This window comes from Chiloscyllium plagiosum, unplaced genomic scaffold (assembly GCF_037043375.1).
Source record: "Chiloscyllium plagiosum isolate Xiang-an unplaced genomic scaffold, Cpla_swu_hap1 HiC_scaffold_1, whole genome shotgun sequence".
Classification (NCBI taxonomy): Eukaryota; Metazoa; Chordata; class Chondrichthyes; order Orectolobiformes; family Hemiscylliidae; genus Chiloscyllium; species Chiloscyllium plagiosum.
In genome coordinates, this window is record NW_028270139.1 from 37,960,644 (window position 1) to 37,973,542 (window position 12,899).

At 42.7% G+C, this 12,899-nt stretch overlaps 1 protein-coding gene across 8 annotated transcripts in view; it reads left to right on the forward strand.

The window, feature by feature from the left end:
* The window catches only part of arhgap24 (Rho GTPase activating protein 24), a 453,346-nt gene extending 445,963 nt beyond the window's left edge, over positions 1-7,383 (forward strand). For all 8 annotated transcript variants that reach the window (XM_043696029.2, XM_087985819.1, XM_087985826.1 and 5 more), the window contains one exon: positions 6,544-7,383. In XM_043696029.2, the coding sequence (XP_043551964.1) occupies positions 6,544-6,787 (244 nt within the window). In that variant the 3' untranslated portion in view covers positions 6,788-7,383. The remainder of the gene's footprint in view (positions 1-6,543) is intronic.
* Positions 7,384-12,899: the final 5,516 nt, after the last annotated feature.

Genomic DNA, 12,899 nt, shown 5'->3' on the forward strand with positions numbered 1-12,899 from the left:
AGTTCAATGACCCTTTCCAGATAAGGAGTGGTGTTCACTTTGATTCCAACATCCTGTGTTGTGGGTTGAATTTAAGGCAGTCTTCAGAATACAATGGGGCATTGATAAGGCTATTCACTTCCATCTATTACCATCTGCAGATAGGATGTTAAATTAATTAGTTAAATTAATGAGGGAGGTGGATTCAATCAAAGGGACATTTAACACACAAAGAAATAAGAGAGTATAGATGCAAGTTGTAGAGAGGCAAACAGTATTGAATGTACGACAGATAAAGTTAGAAAATATATGCAGAAGGGTCAACAGAACTTAGAATCGGAGAGTAATAATGGTGAAAATGTCAAAGCTGAAGGCTCTTTATCTGAACGAATCCAGTGTTTGTAATAAGATAAATGAGTCGACAGCACAAATAGAAATAAATGGATATGACTTGATTGCTATCATGGAGACATGTTTACAGTGCGACAAATCATCAGGATCTCATGGTCTGCGCTTGGGGTTTAAAGGAACTGGCTGTGGAGGTCATGGAGGCATTGGTCAAATTATTCCAGAGCACACTGATTCTGGAGGGTTCAAGAGGATTGAAAAGCTGCTCATGTTCAAAGAAGGGAGATAGAAAGCTGGAAAACTAGGTCAGTTACCCTGACATTGGTCATTGGGAAGGTGGTACAGTCTATTATTAAGGCAGAAATAGCTCAGTATTTAGAAAAGTTTAACACGATCCAAACAGAGTGAACATGGTTTTGTGAAAAGGACACAGTCACAAGTCACATGACATCAGGTTATAGTCCAACAGCTTTACTTAAAATCGCAAGCTTTCAGCGTGCTGTTCCTTTGTCGGGTTTTAAATAAACATGTTGGACTGTAACCTGGCACCATGTGACTTCTGACTTTGTCTACCCCAGTCCAACACCAGCACTGCAACATCATGGCCACCTTGTGAAAAGGAAATCATGTTTGATGAATATGCTGCAATTCTTTGAGGATACAAACGTAGAGTTGATGAAGGGGAACCAGTTAATATAATTTATTTGAATTTTCATAATGCATTCGAGGAGGTGTCAAAAGGTTATTGTTCAAGATAGGAACTTATGGTATTGCATAAAGTATTAACGTGGATTAAGAATTGGTGAACACATAAGACTTTTGGGATGAATGGATCTTTTACAGGTTGGAATGATGTAACTGGTCACAAGGATCAGTCCTAGGACTCCAATTATTTGCTATTTATATTAGTGACTCAGTTGTGGGGCAGAGGGCAATGGATCCAAATTTGCTGATAATACAAAAATAGGTGGGAGGTCATATTGTGATGAAGACATAAGGAATCTGTAATGGGCATAGATAGGTTGGGTGAATGGGCAAAAAGTAACTTTGTTGGATTGTTTCTTGACTTGGAATTCTCAAATGTTTTCTAAAATCATTACATCTGCCATTTGAACTAAAGGGCTCTGCATTACGAAAACCATATTAATTTATTACTTTCTTTATTAGTTTTCTAACTATTTCCACATGCCTAGAAATTTCCCTATGCGAGTTAAACAACCAGGTACTACAATACTGGAGCTCTTAAAACCAAAACTTTTCAGTAAATAGCCTTCACAGATGCCTCAGTTCAAACCCCTTTACACATGATGCACTCATTTTGATGCTATTTTCAATTGTAGCAGACAAACAATGAACTGGAATCTTTGGTCTTGTAGCAAACATTCTCTGTACCATATTCCAGCTGCGCTGGTGCCAGAGGGTAGCTGCTGGGAAAATTAAGAAATCCAGATGTCCCTCACTTAAAATTATCATCTGTTCCAGAATCACCATGGGGAATTCAATAATTGTAGCATTGCTGTTTACAGAGGAATGTGAATTTACATTTTGCACAAGCAGAAAGTCATATGTTCTTGAGACTGTTAACTTGCATCATGCAGCATCTGAAATAGCTCTGAGTAGCTCTCCAGTGTTACGTTCTTTTTTTTTTGTGAAGACAAATTAACAACTATGATTTCTAAGGATGGTAGTAGGTGAACATAACCAACAAAACCTTTTGTAGTTTATTTGTTTCATGCATATAGTGACTTCTGATGCAGCAGCTGGAAACTGCCGTAGCTCCTGTAAATACATGATTGTATTTTGAATGTGACATGAATTACATATTCAATGATGGGCAGTTCCATATGAAATGACATTTCCTCCTTCACAAAAGATTATTATTTTCTGCTTCGTCATCAATAACCTTCAATAGGACATAAGATCCCATTAGGGTTCTGCCCCTCTATTACTCTAACTTGGCTTAGCAAACCCTTAGGAGGACAATGTTAACCATGCTATTAACTTTGCTTTGCTTTAGCAGGTAACAAGGATAATGTAGCAGTTTGCTTCCTGGGAGACAGGGAAGGGAGAATGTGCAATCATGTGGCCATCAGAGGAAGTTCTGTCTCCTAGACCCGCAGCCTCCACCTCCAACCACCACCATCCCCAAAAAGCCTCCACCCCATCCCCGTGTCAAAGACAAGAAGCTGGAATCTCTCGAGTAATGACCCAGTCCAGACACAATTTCTGGCTTACTCAAGGCCAGAATCTGATTCCAAAACAAATTGGAGAGGGGAGAAAAACAGTGTTTGTGAAATTCAGAGGTGGCACTCTATAAGCCAAAGACTCTGACGCGGATGTACTGTGCATCTCACTTCCAGAGTGACCCATGCGGTACTCTGTGGTGAGAGGAGTCCTCCCACTGGAGTTCAGTCTGCGCTAGAAGCCATGGAATGGTGCTGCCGTGGCAACCCTGCCCTCCCAGCTGATTTAACTCTTTATTTGTAAAGTTACATCCATTCAACAGATCTGCTTGTCACTCACCAAAAAGAACGTGTTCAGTTTCAAACAGAGTCCTGTGCGAATATCAGTTAAAGTGCCCAACACCAAACATACAGGGAAAGTAACTTATAGTAATTTCTGACATTGTAGGCTGTGCCAGTGAGCATGGACTGTTGCAGTAGTTTGTGGTGAGTGCTGAGACTGGACAGAGAGTGTTGCTGCTTCCTCACAGGAAGAGTGGGGGATTTGGTGACCTTCCCTATCAACGCTGCAAAAGCCAGGGATGGGGGGTTAAGAGTGACGATGTCTTTGATCTGCGGTGCCACAGGGAAATGGAGTTGCTGCTGCAGAGAGTGTGCCAGCTTTGGGCCATCCCTCCTGCCAAGTTGGAGCTGGAGTCACCATGCTGCTTGTCAGTATCCGAAGGCTGATGGGCTGGCCGGCAAAGTAAGCCAGCATCTCACCAACATGGCAAAGGCATCTAGCACCACATCCATGAATCTGACAGTGCTCTCCCAGCCTGCTGGCACTGCTCTCTTCCACCAAAAGTGTTCAGTGATGCCTTTTGCTGATTCATTGTAACTTTTGAAGTAGAGCTGGCTGTAGCACATGCATAACGTAACAGTTTGCAGATGTTGTGAGGGTTCAGATGTATACTTGTAATGCCAAGGCATACAAGGCTGTAGATCAAGTGCTGGAAAATAAGATTAGAATAGTTAGGTCGTTGTTGTTTTTGATTGGTACAAACTTGATGGACCAAAGGGCTTTTTCTGTGCTGTAGACCAATGCTACTAATGCACATTGTTCAGTCCCTGCTAAATAGTCTGGTAGGCAGCAGCATGGGCCCTGCTTAACCCAGTGCTACCCTAAGGTAAATGAGGAGGCAGAGCCAAACACCATGACAATAGATTGTGACCAATACATAAGTCACAATCTCTTACACAAAAAATGGCAGCAAACAATTTCTATCCCAAAGTGATATTTCAATCCTTTATTCAATGGATCTTTAGAATGTGTCACTGACAGTTGTTGCTGAGACAATGCAGAAATGATGTACCAGGGTGGGTCCAGGGATGAAAAGTTTTATTGTGGCAAGATTTGGTTGGAGAAACTTTGGTTGGGTGGCACTGCTGCCTCACAGTGCCAGGGACCCATGTTCAATTCCAGCCTCTGGCAACTGTCTGTGTAGAGTTTGCACATTCTCCCCATGTCTGCAAGGGTTTTGTCCGACAGTCCAAAGATGTGCAGATTAGGTAGATTGGCTATGTTAAATAGCACATAGTGACCAGGGATATGCAGGCTGGTGGGTTAGCCGTGGGAAGTGCAGGGTAAGGAGGGGTGAGTCTGGGTGGGATGCTCTTTGGAGGGTCGGTATTGACTCCATGCAAATGTGCAGCCCTCAACCAATCCCCATGGCAATTTGTTGCCAACGTATGCCCCCATCCAGCACCCTACCCTTAAGCTCTCCATTTCAAATCATCAAGTATCCACCATTGGAAGAACTCAGGAGCATGCCATAGATAATGTTATTTAATGTTTATTGATGAATTCATTATTTTACAAAAATATTGAATTCATTACATTTAATTCTCTTTTATCCCATATTTCAGAGATTTTATTAGCCCGAGGAGCTGTCAATCAAACTATGAACTGACACACATCCCACTGTAATAATGATAGATTGTGAAACAAGTTATGCAACACTAATCCTGTAATGACTTAAGTTATTAAGTCAAATAGCAAGCACTTACTTATAGCATTGCAGTTTTCTTTTGAAGATTTAAATACTCTGACAGCTTGACAGTTCCAATGAGTTTATCCACTTTTAAATTCATATTAAAGTCTATTATTAATAATCCCAAAGGACCATCTGACCTCTCCCAAACGTTTTCTGGGACCATTCCTCTGCAATAAGTAACTGTACAAGATTTAGACTTCCCACTCTCTCTTTATGAAATTTGGCCTAGTCTGGAGGGAAGCTGCAGTTGTATATGTGCAGCTGCCTCAGTGAAATGTGCACATTTGAAGTGCAAACCCTCATCCCCATTCTCTATTCCCTCTCCTCCCCTTCTCCCCCACAACCAATATAATGGATGCCAAGTGGCAGTACTCCAAATTTGGATCTGTGACGCCATTTTAGTCAAACCACAAGCTCCTTGTCTTCCCTTTCCAGTCATAGAATCCTATAGTGTGAAAGTAGACAATTTGGCCCATCATCCACATTGACCCTCTGCAGAGCATCCCACTCTATCCCTGTAACCCTACATTTACCATGGCTAATCCAACTAACCTGCACATCTTTGGGATATATGGGCAACCCACCTGATCAATTCTGAATGCTTACTCACAAGATGTATCTGGCAGTGACCCCAGCTTGTGTTTGAGCAAATCTGTAAAAGATTACCTTTACCATCTTTGAACTGCGGGAGGAAACCATAGCACCCCAAGGAAACCTACACAGAATGTGGACAATGTGCAAACTCCACACAGTCACCTGAGGCTGGAATTGAACCTGGTTCCCTAGCACTGTGAAGCAGCACTGCTAACCACTGAGCTACCGTGCCACCCAGTTAAACATTTGCAATTGACCTTTTCCTTATCAGGTTAGACAGCATGGACTATGGGGTTACTGTTTCACTAAATCTCCATTTTGGGGATTGTCTCAATGCCTTGCTAAATCTTCATCTTGCACCTCAATGACATCACAGAATAAGAATCTTAAGACTTTTAAATCATCAAAGACTGACACTTGAGAGAAGAACAGAGCAAATTCTGCATCATTATCCAAACCAGCTCTCACTGCCTTTTGGATATTATTATGAGCTTTAATATTCCTATCCAGCTGTGAAGCCTCAAATGAAATCACCATAACCCCATGCAAACATATTTGTTAAGAGCCAATAATCCTTCAAACTGAATTTCAATGTAAAGCATAGAATGTCTCTCACAATTCTGGTGTCATTCTTAAAAGCAGTAAAAAGAAAGGAACAGAAAGTAACTGGGACAGAAATTTACAGTAAGTGGCAAATTCTGTAACCCAATGACAATTGAGTTATGATTAACGTCAGGATCTACTCTGAATGCATACTCAGGATGTACCTGACAATGACTCCAGCTTGTGTTTGAGAAATTCTGTATAGAATTATCTCCACCAACCTCTCTCTCTCTCTCTCTCTCTCGCTCCATCTACCCATCTATCTATCTATCTCTCACACTCTTGTCTCTCTCTCTCTCTCACACACGCTCCACCCCACAGTTCTTCTATGTATCAATACATTACAAAACCAATTAAATATTCATTTTTGTTGAACTAAATTCTGACAGAAAATAAGTTTGTTTACACAACAGATAGTCAATTGACAACATCAGGTTTACTTCCTAACAAATAAATTCAGATTTTTTTTCTTTGTTAAGCAAAGATATTAAGGGATATGGAGTTATGCCACAGGCCAGCGATTATCTCACTGAATGACAGTACAGGCTCAACTGGCTGAATGGCCTAATCCTGTTTCAATCCAACTCCCCATCTTAGCCCACTACCATTAACCAATCACCCTATTGTGAATGTCATTTTCGTCTCAACAGACGTTTCATGTTTAGGTAGCATTTATAAACTTTGGTCTTTGCAAAGGGAGTGAGATCAACATGCAAACTGATAGTTATATCTTTCAGAACTAATACAAATCTTTGATCATTTCCCCATCAGTTTTGTTCATTTCTTCTTCTACTTTGCAGTTTGGAGCAAAGAAACATTGAGCTGGAGTCAGAAGTGATGACACTTCACGATGAGCTGGACCAGGAAAGGAAGAAGTACACCATGGTGGAAATAAAGATGAGGAACACAGAGCGTGCCCGGGAGGATGCTGAGAAACGCAATGAGATGTTGCAAAAGGAAATGGAGCAATTTTTCTCGACGTTTGGTGACCTTACTGTGGAGACACGAAGACCGGATAGAAGTAACACCATTTGGATACAGTAAAGACTGAAAGATTAAGACAATGGATAGCAAGGGGGAAAGTCAGGTGACTGGTCACCTGACTAGTGTTAGCACTCATGAAAATTCAAAACCTTGAAGGAAAGAAATATGTTTCAACTGTACTTGCCAGTATTTTAATTGTATACTTACCATGTTATTATAACCTATAAGCTCCATGTAATTATGCTACTGTTCAGTGTTAGAGCTGGTTGTGTATATAGCTTAAATAAAAACTAAATCTGTGGCACCTATCAAAAAAATGTATGTCAAACCAAGAAAGAAATCTTTTAACGATAGCCTTGTATTTAAACTGCTACAGTTAATATTATTATGTTGCAATCTAGCTTTTTATCAAAGCTTTTTAACTTGCACTTAACAGCTATTTTTTAGCATTGTGGTACAGTTGGCCTGTTTTGTAATTTTTTTTGTGACTCCCCTTTCTTGTTGGGGGCAAAAGAAACTGGATGAATTTTAGAGGTTATGGAATGGACAATGGGATATATAGAGTTAAAATATTGACTAGTGTGGCGATGCTTCATGTGCCATTTTACTTGTTCATGACCAAAAAAGTGTACATATTTTATAAAAAGAAATAACAAATGAAACCTCTTTGTAAGCGTATTGATTTAGAACATAGAACATTACAGCGCAATACAGGCCCTTCGGCCCTCAATGTTGCGCCGACCTGTGGAACTAATCTGAAGCCTATCTATCCTACACTATTCCATTTTCATCCATGAGCCTATCCAAAGACCATTGAAATGCCCTTAAAGTTGGCGAGTCTACTACTGTTGCAGGTAGTGTGTTCCACACCTCTACTACTCCCTGAGTAAAGAAACTGCCTCTGACATCTGTCCTACATCTATCACCCCTCAACTTAAAGCTATGTCCCCTCATGCTATCCATCACCATCCGTGGAAAAAGGCTCTCACTGTTCACCCTATCTAACCCTCTGATTATCTTATATGCCTCAATTAAGTCACCTCTCAACCTTCTTCTCTCTAACGAAAACAGTCTCAAGTTCCTCAGCCATTCCTCATAAGACCTTCCCTCCATACCAGGTAACATTCTAGTAAATCTCCTCTGAACCCTTTCCATAGCTTCCACATCCTTTCGATAATGTAGTGACCAGAACTGTACGCAATACACCAGGTGCGACCACACTTATTGCTGTGTCACTGCCATTTGTTTTTAACACCGCATTCCAGCATCATGGATACACCAGTTGCTAACGTTAGTACCTGGCAATGTAGTTAATGCAGCGATTCCTGAAGAGAAGTTATTTTCTCTAGCACTGGTTTTCCCAACTTTGCTTCGGAGTAGAATGATCTAACAAATGTATTTCTAGGTTCATTTCTGGCAGATGATCCTTTTTATAGGTACCTTCCTCCCTTGATACAACACAAGTCTTCATTCATAATGCCTGAGAGTGATATGTTCTTTACACCAAATCTGAGATGCATGGTCCAAGAGGCAGGGATGCAAATTATAGCAGTGTAGGTAATCTACACATTTGGCTGATCAGTCACTGCAGGCTCTAAATTGGATCTTAATACCACAATCTCACTTCTCTTTTTTAATAGATTTTGTCTTGAAGGATTTATAGGAATTCTTGCTGCTCATCCTGAGGCAGTTTGCTGAAGACACCAGTGTTAATTGAGTGCTCCTGTATCACTGAAAGGGACCAGTAAGTAGCTTTGGAAGAAGTTACTTGGAGGTGGCTGAACAGGAATTTAAAATGGACTTGGGAATGAATCTGGAATTGGGAGAAAATCTCCAACTCCTTGTGGCTTCAGATTTGGACAGATGTATTTTCTAGTTACCTGTTTGGGGGAGGCCTGTAGTGAATGTTTTAAGGAGCTGCAGCTTGGCTGGAGATGGAACTCATTTTGATTGCAGCAGTTCAGGTGTTGGCCGAATTCAGAACAAGAGAATCCTGATGAATCCTGGGAAGGAGTCTAGTGACCAAACAGTTAGGTGTTTCACTGTTTCAGATATAGGCCCTGAAGGTGTAAACTTTCATCTTTATAAAGAATTTACAGTCAGTGCATGTCTGATGGGAATTGTGTCTACTTCAGTACTTGTCCTATGCCTTTAAGATTAGCTGGGCACCACTATTAATAAATCTGTGTTTATACACTAATTGATTACCAGATAACCTAACAAATTGCTGAAACTAACACATTCTGTACCAGTGTTTGAGTGTGACTTACTTTGCTTAATTCCAGTGAAAAGCAGGTTCTGTGTTACTAAGCAATGTGAGCAATCCTTAACCGACAGGCGCATAGCCATGTGACTGACTCTCAGCTGCTTTCTGAAATGGCCTAGTCAACCGCAAACCACCAGAAAGGGACAAACAAAGGAATAAAAGCCCACCCGCCGTCGATCTAGACGCAAGAAATGGCAATGGTAAAAACAGCCCTATTGACCTTGCAAAGTCCCCCTTACTTACTATGGGGGCTCATGCTGAAATTACAAGAGCTGTCTCACAGACAAGGAGCAGCCTGATGTCATTGTACACACGGAATCACACCTTGCAATGTCCCATATCACTATCCCTGGATAAGTCCTGTCCCTCCAGCAGGACAGACACAGCAGAGGTGGCGGCACAGTGGTATATTATTAGGGGGGAGTTACCCTGGGAGTTCTCAACATTGACTCCAGATCCCATGAAGTCATGGCATCAGGTCAAACATGGGTAAGGAAACCTGCTGCTGATTGCCATGTGACAGTCCCCTCCTCAGCTGATGAACAGTGCTCTTCCATGTTGAATGTCACTTGCGTGAAGCACTGAGGGCAGTAAGGATGTAGAACATACTCTGGGGTGGGGGTGGAGGGTTAGGATTTCAATGTCCTCCATCATTGAGTGGCACCACAGCAACACTGTTGATTGAGCTGGTTGGGTCCTAAAGGACATAGCTGCTAGTCTGGGTCTGTGGCAGGGAGTGAGAGAACTCAAAAACGAGAGAAGAACCTACTTGACCAGATGCAGATGATTCTGTCCATGACAGTATCGGTAAGAGTGACCACCCTACAGTCCTTATGGAGGCAAAATCCCATTTTCACGATAAGAATATCTTACATCATGTTATGTGACACTATCACCATACTAAATGGGACAAACTTGAAACAGATCTAGTAAACCAAGGCAGGGTGTCCATGAAGTGCTGTGAGCCATCAACAGCAGCAGAATTATATTCCAGCACAATCTGTAACATCATGGTCTGGCATATTCCCCACTGAACCATTACAATCAAACCAGGGGATCAATCCTGGTTTAGTTGAGAGTGTGGGAGGACATGCCAGGAGCAGCAGCAGGCATACCTGAAATATGGTGAAGCTACCATACAAGACGACTTGTATAGCAAGCAGAATAAGCAGCAAGTGTTTATCTCTATCATCAATGATGGAGGAGCCAAGCACATCATAGAACATAGAACAGTACAGCACAGAATAGGCCCTTCTGCCCATGATGCTGTCCCAAACATGATGCCAAATTAAATAATTCCTTCTGCCTGCCCTTGGTCCATATCCCTCCATTCCTTGCTTATTCGTGTGCTTATCTGAAAGTCTCTTAAATGCCGCTATCGTATCTACCTCCACCATTACCCCGGAAGCACATTCCACAATCCTACCCCTGTCTGTGTAAAAAAACTGCCCCTCACATCGCCTTTGAATTTTCCCCCTCTCACCCTAAATGCCCCCTAGTATTCGGCATTTCAACTCTGGGAAAAAGTTTCTGACCATCAACCCTATCTAAGCACCTCATAATGTTATAAACTTCTATGAGGTCTCCCCTCAGCTTCTGTTGTTTCAGGGAAAACAACCCAAGTTTTCCTAGCCTCTCCTTGTAGCTCATACCTGATAATCCTGGCAGCATCCTAGTAAACCTCTTCTGCATTCTCTCCAATGCCTCCACATCCTTCCTGGAATGTGGCGACCAGAACTGAAGGTAATACTGGGCCTAACAAAAATCTTACAAAGCTGTAAAAATAAGGCTGAAGTATTCGCAACAATCTTCAGCCAAAAGTGCCAACTGAATGATCCATCTCGGCCTCTGTCCCAGCATCACAGAAAGCAGTCAATTTGATTCACTCCATGTGATATCGAGAAATGTTAGAGACACTTGATGCTGCACAGAGTGTGGGCCTGGACAACAATCTGGCAATAGTACTGAAGACTTGTTGTCCTGGATGTGCTACTCCCCTAGCCAAACACTTTCAGTACAGCTGCACTTGACTTAATAATGGAAAATTGCCCAAGTATGTCCTGTACACAAAAAGCAGATCAAATCCAAATGGTCAATTATTGCCCCATCAGTCAACTCTCAATCATCAGTAAGTCGATGGAAGGTATCATTAACAGTGCTATCAAGCAGCACCTAGGGAATAATAACCTGCTGAGTGATCCCCAGTTGGGTTCTGTCAGGGCCCCTCAGCTCCTGGCCTCAATACAGCCTTGGTTCAAATATGCTCAGAAGATCTGAATTCCAGAAGTGGGGATAAGACAGCCTTTGACATATGTGATTAAGTAAAGCAGGGGAATCCACTGGATTTCCATCAATGAATCTCCCACTATCAATATCCTGGGGGTGCCATTGACCAGAAACTGAACTGGACTAGCCACCTCAATACAATGGCCAGCAAAACAAGTCAGAGCCTGGGAATCCTGCGGTGAGTAATTCACCTCCTGACTCCCCAGAGCCTGTCCATCATCTACAAGGCACAAATCTGGAGTGTGATGGAATACCCCCACACTTGCCTGGATATGTGCAGTTCCAACACACTGAAGAAGGTTGATGCTGTCCAGTATAAAGCAACTTGCTTGATCAGCACTGCATGCACAAATACTCATTCCCTCCACCAATACTATTCAGTGGCAACAGTGTGCACTATCTACAAGATACACTGCAGAAATTCGCCAAAGTTCCTTAGAGATCACCTTCCAATCCCACAACCACACTCATCTAGAAGGACCAAGCAGATACATGGGAACACCAAGTTCCTCTCCAAGCCACTCACCATCCTGACTGGGCAATATAATAAGAGTCGACATCTTGAAACTCCCCCTTGGAATGGGCTCCAGCTAGTGATGCTCACATCCCATGAATGAATTTTTAAAAGGACAAAACGTGAGTGGAAGAAGTTTGGGCTCTGAATGGTTAAGGGCCAGGATGGACATTGAAGTGTAAACTGCTTCCCTTCTCATAAGCTTCAGTCATCACATATACTCAGTACTTGCATCATCCAAGCCTGCATCATCCTCTGGCCTTGTGCAGATTTCCTGAGAGCATGAGCAGTGAAGGACAACTGAAAAATATGAGGAATCAGAGGGCAATCGAGCAGTGAGGGTTGCTCCTTAGCACTATTGGAAATCTCATCTTTTTCCCCTTATGCTTGTGGGAGAAAAGACCTCACTACACCACAGGAGGTTTGGAATGTCAGAGATCCATCTGTTGACATGGGTTGTGCGCAAACCTCAGAAATTAGCAGCATGCTCACTTGCTAGCTGGGCCTGAATTTGGATTAGTGAGTGTGGAGAGTGAGGAGCAGTTGGATTTATTGGCATTCCTGGTGACTGGGGCAGCCTATTGTTCCTGTGAAAGGTAGTGGAGCCCAGCACTCTAAGCTCATCAGTCATTTATAGGGGTGACTGACGGAGACGCAGGACTAGGCCCCATGTGCTCCACCTGAGAGCTGCTTAGAAGGTGACCACTGAGGGGATGGAGTCACACACTTCCTGTATACCCAGCACTCAGTGCAGGTACTTACCCCTCAGTGGGATGTCCATTGTGGACCAGGCCTAGGTCATCATCTGGTCAGTGCCACATAATCAGGAAGATACAAGTGAGGGCTGAGGCCAGTGGGCACTTGGATGATGGCTCCCCCCAGCTGTGACCCGGCTGGAACGGTCTCTGCTGTTGGAATTGTAGAGGCAAACCAAGACGGGACTGGCAGAGCTGCCTGAGAGTTTGAGCAGGTGTACACAGGGCTTCCACAGCTCGACCATGTCTCAGTTAGGTGTCTGTCAGATAGAGTAGGCACAACAGCTGTCGTAGAGATACAAGGTAGACAGGCAGGAGGCTAGAAGAACACAGCAAGCCAGGCAGCAGCAG